Here is a 14,376-nt window from a genome sequence, read left to right as displayed (position 1 = left end):
AATAATAAAATTGATCCAATTTATAAATAAATTATTGAATTTCATTTATAAAATGTATACATTAAATGTCTGCTTTGAAATTAAGTTTTGAAATTAAAAATGTTATTTTTTTTCCTCTGGCTTTTGGTTTTAATTTAATTACTATTTTAATGTTATTCCATAACAGAATCAAAGGAATACAAAGGTATATATATATATATATATATATATATATATATATATATATATATATATATATATATATATATATTCAGACTCTGATGATAACTCACAAAAATTCCAAAAAGAAAATGATTAAATCATTCTATACATCCGTTTTGCTTTTTTATTTATTGTGTCTTTTAAGGCCTCGGTATAATACTCAAGTTAAATTTTAAATAATATAATGTTAGGTTTAATATTAGTCCATTTCTGTTTGTGTATGTCGTATATTATCCATATTATCGTGTGCGCTGCGTCTCCTCCGTGACGTCACGCGTCGCGTCGCTCGCGGGAGCTGCAGTGAATCGGAGTGGACGCGCTAGAATCTGGAGCGTCGCGTCGAAGTGCAGCGACATTTTCTTCTCATTTCAGTTCCTCTTCATCAACAGGACCGATACACACAGTCTGATCTCGAACACACACACACACACACACACACACACACACCGACCGACTGATGCTCGGAACAACCCGGAGCTGAGAGGAGCATCACGCGCTTCTGTGGGAGACTCTCCGGTGAGTGTGTGTGTGTGCACTGATATATAAAGCAGATGATCATCACAGGTGAGGATGTGCATAAGTTCTGCAGGCGTGGTCCTCTATATCATAATTCATAATTGATCTGCATGTTAATCATGAGCGACTCCTCGTCATAACTCATCTGCTGATGCTGATATTCGGAGTTATTGAGATATGATCAATCATGGCGTTTCAGCAGTGTGTGTGTGTGTTCTCGTGAAGCCAGTGGCAGTTCCTGTCTGTACGACTGTAATAGTGCAGAAAAAAACAACCTGGACAGATTTCATTAACCAGGATTTTTACACTGAAAAAAGATGCATTTTGCACACTTTTTTAATAGTTATGGTACCTGATAGCATGTGTTGATTGGCTGTTGGTGTGTGTGTGTGTGTGTGTGGATGTCAGTGAGAGAGTGTGTGTGAGTGAGAGAGAAAGCGAGAAGGTGTGTGTACGAGAGAGAGGGTGTGTGCACGTGAGAGAGAGAGTGTGAGTGTGTGTGTGTGTGAATGAGAGTGTTAATGAATGAATGAACGAATGAATGAAGGTTCGAACGAATTAATGATCATACAAATGAATGAACAAACATGAACGAACAAACAAATGAATGAATGAACTAATGAATGAACAAACGAATAAATTGAATGAACAAACAAATGAAGGAACAAATGAATGACTGAATGAACAAAAAAATTAATGGAAGAATGAATGAACGACCAAACGTACGAATGAATGAATGAACGAACGAATGAATGAAAGAATAAATGAATGAACGAACAAACAAATGAATGAATGAACAAATGAATGAATGAACGAACGAACGAATCAGTCCTCCCCAGCTCCACCTGTATAAATCTGCTACGGCGGTGAAATCATGTAATTTAAATGAAAATATATGTATATTCAACATTTGTAAATGAGTAGTTTAATATTTGATTAATGTGATTTCATGATTTACTCTCACTCAGACCATCCCAGTGTATATGACTTTCTTCTTAACACACACTCGCACACTCAGACTGATCGTGTGTGTTTTGTCTCCTCAGCTCTGATGGTTATGGTCGGTGTGTGACGCTCAGAGTCTCAGCTTCACTCAGCATGTCTGCTCTACAGGTACACACACGCACACACACTCATTCACTCTGCATTAGAGGGAGTTTAACAGAAGTTGTGTGTTTGTTCGTCTCACAGGGAGCGTGGCCGCCTGGCACCGAGTGTGTGGCCAAGTATAACTTCCAGGGCAGCACCGACCAGGACCTTCCCTTCAGCAAAGGAGACCTGCTGACCATCATCAGCGTAACCAAGGTAACAGCAATCAGGCGTAACCAAGGTAACAGCAATCAGGCGTAACCAAGGTAACGGGAATCAGGCGTAACCAAGGTACCGGCAATCAGGCGTAACCAAGGTAACGGAAATCAGGCGTAACCAAGGTAACGGAAATCAGGCGTAACCAAGGTAACGGCAATCAGGCGTAACCAAGGTAACGGCAATCAGGCATAACCAAGGTAACAGAAATCAGGCGTAACCAAGGTACCGGCAGTCAGGCGTAACCAAGGTAACGGAAATCAGGCGTAACCAAGGTAACGGAAATCAGGTGTAACCAAGGTACCGGAAATCAGGCATAACCAAGGTAACGGTAATCAGGCGTAACCAAGGTAACAAAAATCAGGCATAACCAAGGTACCGGCAGTCAGGCATAACCAAGGTAACAAGGTAATGGCCAATCAGGCGTAACCAAGGTAACAGTGGATTCGCACCCGGGTCTCTCACACCAAAGGCATGTGTCTTATCCACTGCACCACCACCCTATAAATATAAATATATATACTGTAAATACATGCAAAACTATTTTACATATATACATGCATGTGTGTGTATTTATATATACAAAATAATTATACACAGTACACACACACATATATTATGTAAACACAGACTTTTATTTTGGATGTGATTAATCGTTGCTCAGCACGGTTGGAAATGAACTTTGTCACTCACAGGATAATTTAGCTTCTACATGAAGTTACCGGCGGCCAATCAGAGCTTCGACTAGCCAAAGAGAAGAACGAAAGAAAGAAATAAAGCGGAATATGAGGACGGATCAACAGTTCAAAGAACTTCACGTTCACAAATCTTTAGGATGTTGGAAAAACAATAACGTGTTTCTGTTCACCGAATGCTTTTAATCTCCGCTATCGCTTCAGCGCTGTCATCTGTCGTGTGTGTGTGTGTGTGTGTGTTCAGGTCAGCAGATATGAGCAGATTGTGTGCAATACTCTGTATTTAATATATCATGACTCTCGAGGATTTGCGCTGAATCTGAGTAAACATCAGTGACGCCAAACCGGCTCGTGATTGGACAGCGTTTCCCGCCACTGCTGATTTATACACACATTTGACCGGTGTTCATTTCAAACCCCACATATATATATATATATACATCAAAACAACAAATCTTCAGTTGTAATTTGCTGTCATGCTCGTGATCTTCATTGATTGATTGTTTTAATGAATTGCTTTATTGACGAAGGACCCGAACTGGTATCGAGCGAGGAGCAGTGTGGGGCGAGAGGGAACGATTCCTGCCAACTACGTCCAGCGGAGAGAAGGCCTGAAGTCTGGAGGAAAGCTCAGCCTGATGCCGTGAGTAAATGTTTAATAGTTCAGATGTTCATATGATGAAACTGTTCAGTAAAATAGGCTCATAATATCGTAGTATTATATCGCATGGTTGAGTCGGATCACATCATGACACACACATTATGTATCGTGTGTGTGTGTGTGTGTGTGTGTGTTTCACACAGACTCGTGACCCAGAGTCCACGCCAACACAGCGTTGTTCTGTTATAACTGGACTTGATTTGAGCTGTGAGCCCCAACTAATTCACGAGATTCACATTATTGTAATCTCTGACATCACTGTCTCCATGTGACACCGCAGCCTCCAATCAGTGACCTCTGACACGACCTTTCATTAAAGTTGTAGTTCACTTCAGAATGTAAGTGTTCTTTTCCACTGAAGAAAGAAACACATCTTGGAGGACGAGGAGGGAGTTTTGAATGTGACGTGACCTTTGACCTCGCTGACTCTGGTTTCCCCGAAGCGTCACCGTTGTGATTGACAGTTCCCTTTTCTTCATGTGAGTTAGTAAAATCGGACGTTCTGCTGACTGTCTCTCGCCCAGTTTCTCAGCAGAAGTGAAACACATCAGCTATGATGTCATCCAATGAACTCACACCGACACACACATTAATTACATGTTTGGTCATTGGCTCGTGACGGACCAGATACGGTCGATGACACGCATATGAAGCATTCCCGAGGAACAGTCAAAGTGAACGTTACTCAGACACCAGATTCACTAGTGTGTGCAGCTGAATCTCCCATTTATAAACATTTGGGAGCAAATATGATTCGTCCACTTTGAGCTGAAGTGTGTTTTCTGTAATTTACACACACACTGAACAACATGAAGCATTGCTTGGTCACTGGTTGAGCTAAACTGGTATTCTCTAATTGTGTAGATATTCAACATAACCCATGTGTGAGAGTCCAACAGAAGGACGGACAAAACCAGTCCGATATCCACTGATCCGAGAACTGCTCTTATCTCTCACTATAGTGAATAAACTGATAATATGGGAAATGTTGAAGGAGTCTGAGTAATGTTGGTTTGACTGTAAATGAACTTTCCAATATCCAGTGATGATGTAATGGATACTAGTTCATGTCAGAGCCGAGGACTGATCTCAGATCTGACCCTTTAAAGGAAATGTATTGACAACTCTTTCTGGATCCAGGAATGAGAAAAGTGTGTCTGATCTCTGATCCGGTGTGTGTGTGTGTGTCAGGTGGTTTCACGGGAAGATCCCGCGGGAGACGGCGGAGCGGCTGCTGTATCCGCCCGAGACGGGCTTGTTCCTGGTGCGCGAGAGCACAAACTACCCCGGCGACTACACACTGTGTGTGAGCTGCGACGCGAAGGTGGAGCATTACCGCATCATCTACCACAGCGGCAGGCTGAGCATCGACGAGGAGGAGTACTTCGACAACCTCATGCAGCTGGTGGAGGTGTGTGTGTGTGTGTGTGTGTGTGTGTGGAATTCCTCACATTCTCTTTTTTCTCATTCTTGTCATTCTTTTGTCCTTTTCTCTTGACGACGTGTCATTACAAGCGGCTCATCAAGGTCTTGTGAACCTGCTGTAAACGACAGTGAGTGTGTGTGTGTGTGTGTGTGTGTGATTACTCTGCCGTCTAGTGTGTTTCAGTGAAACTCAAGCGATGTTCATCTAAACAAGAGTTTGATTCTGTTGTTCAGGATGTTCAGATGAATCTCTTAATAGATGAAGTCAATAAAATAAAACACAAATAAAAAATTAAGAAAAAATAAATAAAATATATTTTAATCATAAACAAAAGTGAGGGAATTTTGCTATTCAATAAATAACAAAGGAGCAAGTTATAAACAAAATTGTGCATGTGTGTGTGTATATATATATATATATATATATATAATCACATATATAAAATATATAATAAAGGTGAAAGATAAAACAAAATGTAAAAAGTATAATTAAAAGAAAATAATGATATATAAATGAAAATGTGTGTCTGTATATATATATATATATAGGTGCTAAACACTGAAAAATCCTAAAACCAAGATTCAAAACTGCAAATTAATCGGTGAAAACAGGTCATGTGACCTGTGTGACAGTCGTAACCAATGGGAGTGAAGACTGGAGGTCATGTGACCTGTGTGAGAGTCTTAACTAATGGGAGCGAAAACTAGAGGTCATGGGACCCGTGTGAGAGTCGTAACCAATGGGAGTGAAGACTGGAGGTCATATGACCTGTGTGAGAGTTGTAACCAATGGGAGTGAAGACTGGAGGTCATGCGACCCGTGTGAGAGTCGTAACCAATGGGAGTGAGGACTGTAGGTCATGTGACCCGTGTGAGAGTCGTAACCAATGGGAGTAAAGACTGGAGGTCATGTGACCTGTGTGAGAGTTGTAACCAATGAGAGTGAAGACTGGAGGTCATGTGACCCGTGTGAGAGTCGTAACCAATGGGAGTGAAGACTGGAGGTCATGTGACCCGTGTGAGAGTCGTAACCAATGGGAGTGAAGACTGGAGGTCATGTGACCCGTGTGAGAGTCGTAACCAATGGGAGACTGGAGGTCATGTGACCCGTGTGAGAGTCGTAACCAATGGGAGACTGGAGGTCATGTGACCCGTGTGAGAGTCGTAACCAATGGGAGCGAGGACTGGAGGTCATGTGACCCGTGTGAGAGTCATAACCATTGGGAGTGAAGACTGGAGGTCATGTGACCCGTGTGAGAGTCGTAACCAATGGGAGTGAAGACTGGAGGTCATGTGACCCGTGTGAGAGTCGTAACCAATGGGAGACTGGAGGTCATGTGACCCGTGTGAGAGTCGTAACCAATGGGAGACTGGAGGTCATGTGACCCGTGTGAGAGTCGTAACCAATGGGAGCGAGGACTGGAGGTCATGTGACCCGTGTGAGAGTCATAACCATTGGGAGTGAGGACTGGAGGTCATGTGACCCGTGTGAGAGAGGACATCGGATACGATGATGTTCAGAACAGTTGTGTTGAGCTTCAGGAGTGTGTGACCTCTATCCCAGCATGCATGTGTCCATCACTCTCATGTTCACAGGAAGTGTGTGTGTGTGTGTGTGTGTTTCAGCACTACAGCAAAGACGCGGACGGCCTCTGCACGCGCCTCATCAAGCCGAAGCTGGTGGAGGGGACGGTGGCGGCGCAGGACGAGTTCTCCAGGAGTGAGTCTCGTTTACTCCTAATCAAACCTTAAAATACACTCAAAATCAGCAGATTATTATTACAAGGTAAATATGTCAATATGTAGTAAATCACTCTAATATGATCATCTGACTCTCGAGATTATGATTATTATCAGTGTTGAAGGATGTTTCATATTTCTGTGGAAACTGATGGATTTCAAGAGTCTTTGGTGAATAGAAAGATCAAAAGAACAGCTTTTAATTAAAACTAATCTTCTGTGACTTCATAAATGTGTAATTGAATGCGTCCTTGATCAATAAAGGGTCATTCGTTTAATCTCGAGCGCTTGTTCTCCTCAGGCGGATGGGCCCTGACCCGCAGAGACCTCAAGCTCATCCAGCCCATCGGGAAAGGAGAGTTCGGAGGTGTGTGTGTGTGTGTGTGTGATGATACAAGTGTGTGATGCGAGCTGGTTGTGTGTGTGTGTGTGATGATGATACATGTGTGTGATGCCAACTGGTTGTGTGTATTCAGATGTGATGCTGGGAGATTACAGAGGGTCGAAGGTCGCGGTGAAGTGCATCAAACACGACGCCACAGCGCAGGCGTTCCTCGCCGAAGCCTCCGTGATGACGTGAGCAAACCTGCACTCCACAACATCCCATCATAACCATTAACTCACCACATCTCCTGTATAACCTCTGACACTCTCCGCTGTTCCTCCTGTGAGTTAGATCGCACACGTCTGCCATGTTTGTAGTTTTCAACACTTGCTATTCGTGTTTGTAGTTCTAATGGCGCAGTGGGTTGCGGTTCTAACCGGAAATAGTAGACCATGAGTGTGTGTGTGTGTGTGTGTGTGTGTGAAGTGCTTCTGGAACAAGAATGTGGGCGGGGCTTGTGGGGAACTGATTGGCTGGTTGTGGTTTGCTATTGGCTGATCTCATGTGAGTGACAGGTTATAGCCCCGCCCTCGCCATCAGAGAAGAGATGCTGCGAGAGGAACTGATTCGACATTATTAACACAATGATGATGATGATGCGCACTCATAAATCATTATAAACCATACATTTTGATTTCATTGTGACTTTAAATCTATGTGTGTGTGTGTGTGTGTGTGTGTGTGTGTGTGTGTTGCAGTCGGCTGAGACACACTAACCTGGTGCAGTTATTGGGTGTGATCGTGGAGGAGAGAGGCAGTTTGTTCATCGTGACTGAATACATGGCGAAGGTCAGTGATGTCATGATGCACGATACAAACAAAAACACTCGTATTTTGTGTTGGAGAATCTGAATTTAATTGAACCTAATAATCAGAAAAAGCTTCTCTACATTTTTTTTAACGTTTTATTGAACATTTAGACGAAATCTGAATTAAATAAGTTTGTTGAGTATCATATTTGATGCATCAGGCTTTTAATCCTCATATAGTGAGAATATGAAGGAAAAATCATCTCAAACTGAGCAAAAATATGCAATTAGCTGATATTTATATGAAATTATGATGCTTCTAATGTAAATCAGTGAGATCTGTATAACAGTACAGCAGACACTTGCATATAAATATCAATATATGCCAATAATGTCTCATATTTAAATGCTTTAGTTGTGTGTGTGTGTGTGACAGGGCAGTCTGGTGGATTACCTGCGCTCGCGGGGTCGAACGGTCCTGGGCGGCGAGTGTTTGCTCCAGTTCTCGCTGTGAGTAATCCTCTGTATCGTCCGGTGTGTGTAACGTAAAGACGAACTCCATTTGCACGACTTTGATTCACCAATCGTTCATCGGTGTAGACGTGAATATAGTAGGGCTGTGCAAAAATTAATAGCGATTAATCGCATCCAAAATAAAAGTCTGTGTTTACATAATATATTTGTGTGTGCTGTATATAATTATTTTGTATATATAAATACCTATGCATGCATGTATATATTTAAGAATTATTAGCGCTTAAATTCTGTATATATATACAGTATATATAATCTATATTATATAAATATAAATATCTTATATATGAATAACACATTTTCTTAAATATATACATGCATGTGTGTGTATTTATGTATACAAAATAATTATATACAGCACACACAAATATATTATGTAAACACAGACTTTTATTTTGGATGCGATTAATTGCGATTTATTTTTGCACAGCCCTAGAATAGAGCTATCGTTATAGTTATCTTTATTGGCTCTGTGGAATGCTTGATTCTGATTGGTCAATCACTCATCCAGCAGTTTATTATTCCCCAATAACACCAGAACACAGAAACACACTGATGACATCAGCGATACACACTCGCGAGGAACGGGTTTAGCTTTTGTGAGCTGATAAAATATTAAAACTAGTCAAATCAATATTTTGTGTAGATTTTTAATTAAGCCCTCCAGTATCGTGGACTCTCTCGTTTCACACAAACGCAGCGGCGGCCATTTTGTGTCTGTTGTTCTGTTCTCTGTCGGATGCTGATCACCCTGACGCGTTTATGCTGATATAACAACCGTCTTACTTAAAGACACACACACAACATGTCTGTCTGTCCACTGGGATCTTCAGGAGTGTGTGTGTTTCAGTAACGTGTGTGAAGCCATGGAGTATCTGGAGGCTAATAACTTTGTGCACCGAGATCTGGCGGCTCGTAACGTCCTGGTGTCCGACGACAACATCGCTAAAGTCAGCGACTTCGGTCTGACCAAAGAGGCCTCGTCCACTCAGGACACGGCAAAACTCCCCGTCAAGTGGACCTCGCCCGAGGCCCTGCGCGAGAAGGTGTGTGTGTGTGTGTGTGTGTGTGTGTGTGAGTGAGTGAGTGAGTGAGAGTTTGTAAGTTTGTGAGTGAGTGAGAAAGTGAGTGAGTGAGTGAGATAGTGAGTGAGTGAGAAAGTGAGTGAGTGAGTGAGTGAGAAAGTGAGTGAGTGAGAAAGTGAGTGAGTGAGAAAGTGAGTGAGTGAGTGAGTGAGTGAGTGAGAAAGTGAGTGAGTGAGTGAGTGAGTGAGTGAGAAAGTGAGATAGTGAGTGAGATAGTGAGTGAGAAAGTGAGTGAGTGAGTGAGAAAGTGAGTGAGTGAGTGAGATAGTGAGTGAGAAAGTGAGTGAGTGAGAAAGTGAGTGAGTGAGAAAGTGAGTGAGAAAGTGAGTGAGTGAGTGAGTGAGAAAGTGAGTGAGTGAGTGAGTGAGTGAGAAAGTGAGATAGTGAGTGAGATAGTGAGTGAGAAAGTGAGTGAGTGAGTGAGAAAGTGAGATAGTGAGTGAGATAGTGAGTGAGAAAGTGAGTGAGTGAGTGAGTGAGTGAGTGAGTGAGTGAGTGAGTGAGTGAGTGAGTGAGTGAGTGAGATAGTGAGTGAGAAAGTGAGTGAGTGAGAAAGTGAGTGAGTGAGAAAGTGAGTGAGTGAGTGAGTGAGAAAGTGAGTGAGTGAGAAAGTGAGTGAGTGAGTGAGTGAGATAGTGAGTGAGAAAGTGAGTGAGTGAGTGAGTGAGAAAGTGAGTGAGTGAGAAAGTGAGTGAGTGAGAAAGTGAGTGAGTGAGTGAGTGAGTGAGTGAGTGAGAAAGTGAGTGAGTGAGAAAGTGAGTAAGTGAGTGAGTGAGTGAAAAAGTGAGTGAGTGAGAAAGTGAGTGAGTGAGTGAGAAAGTGAGTGAGTGAGTGAGTGAGATAGTGAGTGAGAAAGTGAGTAAGTGAGTGAGTGAGTGAGAAAGTGAGTGAGTGAGTGAGAAAGTGAGTGAGTGAGTGAGAAAGTGAGTGAGTGAGAAAGTGAGTGAGTGAGTGAGAAAGTGAGTGAGTAAGAAAGTGAGTGAGTGAGTGAGTGAGTGAGTGAGTGAGAAAGTGAGTGAGTGAGAAAGTGAGTAAGTGAGTGAGTGAGTGAGAAAGTGAGTGAGTGAGAAAGTGAGTGAGTGAGTGAGAAAGTGAGTGAGTGAGAAAGTGAGTGAGAAAGTGAGTGAGTGAGTGAGATAGTGAGTGAGAAAGTGAGTAAGTGAGTGAGTGAGTGAGAAAGTGAGTGAGTGAGAAAGTGAGTGAGTGAGTGAGAAAGTGAGTGAGTGAGTGAGAAAGTGAGTGAGTGAGAAAGTGAGTGAGAAAGTGAGTGAGTGAGTGAGTGAGTGAGATAGTGAGTGAGAAAGTGAGTAAGTGAGTGAGTGAGTGAGAAAGTGAGTGAGAAAGTGAGTGAGTGAGAAAGTGAGTGAGAAAGTGAGTGAGTGAGAAAGTGAGTGAGTGAGTGAGAAAGTGAGTGAGTGAGAAAGTGAGTGAGTGAGAAAGTGAGTGAGTGAGAAAGTGAGTGAGAAAGTGAGTGAGTGAGAAAGTGAGTGAGTGAGTGAGAAAGTGAGTGAGTGAGAAAGTGAGTGAGTGAGAAAGTGAGTAAGTGAGTGAGTGAGTGAGTGAGTGAGAAAGTGAGTGAGTGAGTGAGAAAGTGAGTGAGTGAGATAGTAAATGAGAAAGTGAGTGAGAGAGTGAGTGAGTGAGTGAGTGAGTGAGTGAGTGAGTGAGAAAGTGAGTGAGTGAGTGAGAAAGTAAGTGAGTGAGTGAGATAGTAAATGAGAAAGTGAGTGAGTGAGAAAGTGAGTGAGTGAGTGAGTGAGAAAGTGAGTGAGTGAGTGAGAAAGTGAGTGAGTGAGAAAGTGAGTGAGAAAGTGAGTGAGTGAGTGAGTGAGTGAGTGAGTGAGTGAGTGAGTGAGTGAGAAAGTGAGTGAGTGAGATAGTGAGTGAGTGAGATAGTGAGTGAGTGAGTGAGAAAGTGAGTGAGTGAGATAGTGAGTGAGTGAGTGAGAAAGTGAGTGAGAAAGTGAGTGAGAAAGTGAGTGAGTGAGAAAGTGAGTGAGTGAGTGAGTGAGTGAGAAAGTGAGTGAGTGAGTGAGTGAGTGAGTGAGTGAGAAAGTGAGTGAGTGAAGTGAGAAAGTGAGTGAGTGAGAAAGTGAGTGAGTGAGTGAGTGTGTGAGATAGTGAGTGAGTGAGTGAGAGAGTGAGTGAGTGAGAGAGTAAGTGAGTGAGATAGTGAGTGAGTGAGTGAGTGAGTGTGTTTGTGAGCGAGAGTGTGTTTGAGTGTGTGTGAATGAATTTCTTTTCACCCCACAGTGAGGAGCGAATAAGAGTGTATGATCAGCCGTAAGAGCTTTGGGTGTGTGTAATGACAGAGTTTTCTCTTTTCTCCGCAGAGGTTTTCCACCAAGTCTGACGTGTGGAGTTTCGGCGTGCTCCTGTGGGAGATTTACTCGTTCGGCCGTGTGCCGTACCCCAGAATCGTAAGAGTTTCACGTGTTTCTCTGCCAGTATAACTGAAGCACAAAACTGCAATATCACATGAAACGCGTGTGAATAAAGCAGCGTTTGTGTTCGAGAGAACAAATCATCTCTCCCTGGGCTAAAACATCCGCTTTAATGCTGTTCCCCGTACATCATAAACGAGTGTGTGTCGAGGGTCAAACGAGTGTGTGTGTCTCTGTCGTGCGGTTCAGTGTGTGTCCAGCAGATGGCGGTGTGTGTGTGTCCAGCAGATGGCGGTGTGTGTGTGTGTGTCTGTCGTGCGGTTCAGTGTGTGTCCAGCAGATGGCGGTGTGTGTGTGTGTCCAGCAGATGGTGGTGTGTGTGTCGTGCGGTTCAGTGTGTGTCCAGCAGATGGCAGTGTGTGTGTGTCCAGCAGATGGTGGTGTGTGTGTGTGTGTGTGTGTGTGTGTGTGTGTCGTGCGGTTCAGTGTGTGTTTCCGTCACTCGTGGCGTTCCCCAGGGCTCTATTCTGGGTCCAGCTTTAGTTCCTCTATGTTCACTCGCTCTGCGTCTTATTCTTGAGTCCCTTAAAGTTTCACATCACATTTATGCCGATGATCCTCAGCTTTATTTCCACACATGCGTGTTAACGTGCCCAATCTGGGAGTTACTCTTGATCCAGAGTTCAAATCATTCATTCGTCTCATCCAGTGCTGGGAAATGACCTGCGTTACAATATTACACACATACAGGTGACACTCGAAGAAGTATTTGAGTCATTTAAAAGGTGAAGCTAATATATTTAGCATATTATACACATGCATGATTATACTTCTCAGAGGGCCGACATTTCTGCATTTAAAATCCTTTTTTCATTGATTTCATTTAATATTCAGATTTTCTGGGATTTTGAATTTGGGATTTTCATAATAAGCTGTAAAACAATCATCTAAAACAATAAAAGCTTCTCCACGATATTCACATGTTTGGAGTTTCACCTGTATATGCAAATGAACCTGTATATCCGATGAGCCCTCCCGGGTGCTATATAAATGAGCTGTTGACCTCTTGACCCCTGCAGCCGCTGAGGGAGGTGGTGCCGCGGGTGGAGAAGGGCTATAAGATGGAGGCTCCGGACGGCTGTCCTGCCGCGGTGTACGAGCTGATGAAGCAGAGCTGGAGTCTGGATCCCGCCAAGCGGCCCTCGTTCCTCATGATGAGGGAGAAGCTCCAGCGCATCCGAGCCGAGGAGCTGCACCTGTGACACACACACACACACACACACACACACACACACACACACACACCTGCTGCTGACGACTGAGACTGTTGAGCTGACACACTCTCCTGATCCGTGACGTCACCAGAGGAACACACGGGAGAGTGAGTGTGTGTGTGTGTGTGTGTGTGTGTGTGTGTGTGTGTGTGTGTGTGTGTGTGTGTGTGTGTGAATTTTGCAAGTGTGTCATGCGTGTTAAGGCCAATTCACACCGCACAAACAAACATTGGATTTAGAATTGCATGATAAATCATGTCGTGATCAGTCATGTTCACACACACACACACACACACACACACACTGAGTAAATGTGTTCTGTCGAGTGAAATCACACTGACCAACTGTGTAACACTGATCCAACAAAACACAAACAACACGTTCCTGGCATTTTCTGTGCGACTGAATTGGCCTAATGTGTGTCGAGTGGGTCGTGTGTGTGTGTGTGTGTGTGTGTGTGTGCTGGAGTCGACAGTGCCTGTGTTCCTCTGATGTCACTCTTTCACAGACTCAACGTGTGTCTTTTTTATTCTTTTCTTTTTTTAACTCTGCCTTTTTAATGATTGTATTGTTGATTTGTTCTTCTGCATCGAGATGTGTGTGTGTGAACATGACTGAACTGAGGCAATGAGCAGGGAAACACACACACACACACACTCACACACCCCTGCTGAGCTCATGTGCCTGCCAACACGCACACACACACACACACACACTCCCTCTAGCGGACTCTAGAGGCTCGTCTAACTCTCGGTGCGTCGGCCTGTTTTATATTAAAATATATTTAAAGAACTGGATCAAAGATGACGAGGTGTGTGTGTGTGTGTGTGTGTGTGTGTGTGTGTCTGCATGCTCAGAGGCCTTGAGTAACGTTTCAGTGTTTCAGTGTTCATTGTTTTATATATTCTGCCATGATTATGAATAAATCATTCCATCTGTGTGACAGTGTCATCGCTGGGGGCGGAGCTGCTGACAGGAAGTGACCTCGTCACTATCGATGAACGTTGCATCTTTCAAACTCGTGTACTTGATGCTGACCTTGTGTGTATGTTTGTGCTCATTAGATGAACTCACACAGACACGGACACACATACACTCTCACATACACACTCTCTCACACAAACACACACTGTCTCACACATACTCTCTCTCTAACACAGACACACTCTCTCTCTCGCACACACATACACACACACACACTCTCTCTCACACACACATACACACTCTGTTTTATACACAAACACTCACTCTCCCACAGACAGTAAAGTCTCCACAGTCAGTAAAGGCTCCTCCCACTGACAGTAGAGGCTCCTCCCACAGACAGTAAAGTCTCCTCCCACGTACAATAAAGGCTCCTCCCACGGACAGTAAAGGCTCCTCCCACTGACAGTAAAGGCTCCTCCCACAGACAGTAAAGGCTCC

General features: G+C 43.4%; 1 protein-coding gene across 1 annotated transcript; it reads left to right on the top strand.

The window, feature by feature from the left end:
• Window positions 1-513: 513 nt before the first annotated feature.
• Window positions 514-13,894, top strand: cskl (c-src tyrosine kinase-like). Its single transcript, XM_039680301.2, has 13 exons — window positions 514-717; window positions 1,764-1,830; window positions 1,909-2,022; window positions 3,248-3,360; window positions 4,570-4,789; window positions 6,430-6,523; window positions 6,845-6,910; window positions 7,020-7,119; window positions 7,627-7,717; window positions 8,114-8,187; window positions 9,062-9,257; window positions 11,630-11,716; window positions 12,760-13,894. The coding sequence occupies exons 2-13, from the start codon at window positions 1,816-1,818 to the stop codon at window positions 12,940-12,942; spliced, it is 1,353 nt and encodes a 450-aa protein (XP_039536235.1). The 5' UTR covers window positions 514-717; window positions 1,764-1,815; the 3' UTR covers window positions 12,943-13,894.
• Window positions 13,895-14,376: the final 482 nt, after the last annotated feature.

This window comes from Pimephales promelas, chromosome 10, assembly GCF_988280905.1.
Source record: "Pimephales promelas chromosome 10, fPimPro1.hap1.1, whole genome shotgun sequence".
Lineage (NCBI taxonomy): Eukaryota > Metazoa > Chordata > Actinopteri > Cypriniformes > Leuciscidae > Pimephales > Pimephales promelas.
The sequence above is the reverse complement of the archived record's forward strand: the minus strand, read 5'-3'. Positions and strand labels throughout refer to the sequence as shown.

Bases quoted from the DNA above. Each gene is read 5' to 3' on its own strand.
- cskl (XM_039680301.2), top strand. The intron at 2,023-3,247 runs GTAACAGCAATC...TTATTGACGAAG, and splicing joins CCATCATCAGCGTAACCAAG to GACCCGAACTGGTATCGAGC. The intron at 6,911-7,019 runs GTGTGTGTGTGT...GTGTGTATTCAG, and splicing joins CGGGAAAGGAGAGTTCGGAG to ATGTGATGCTGGGAGATTAC.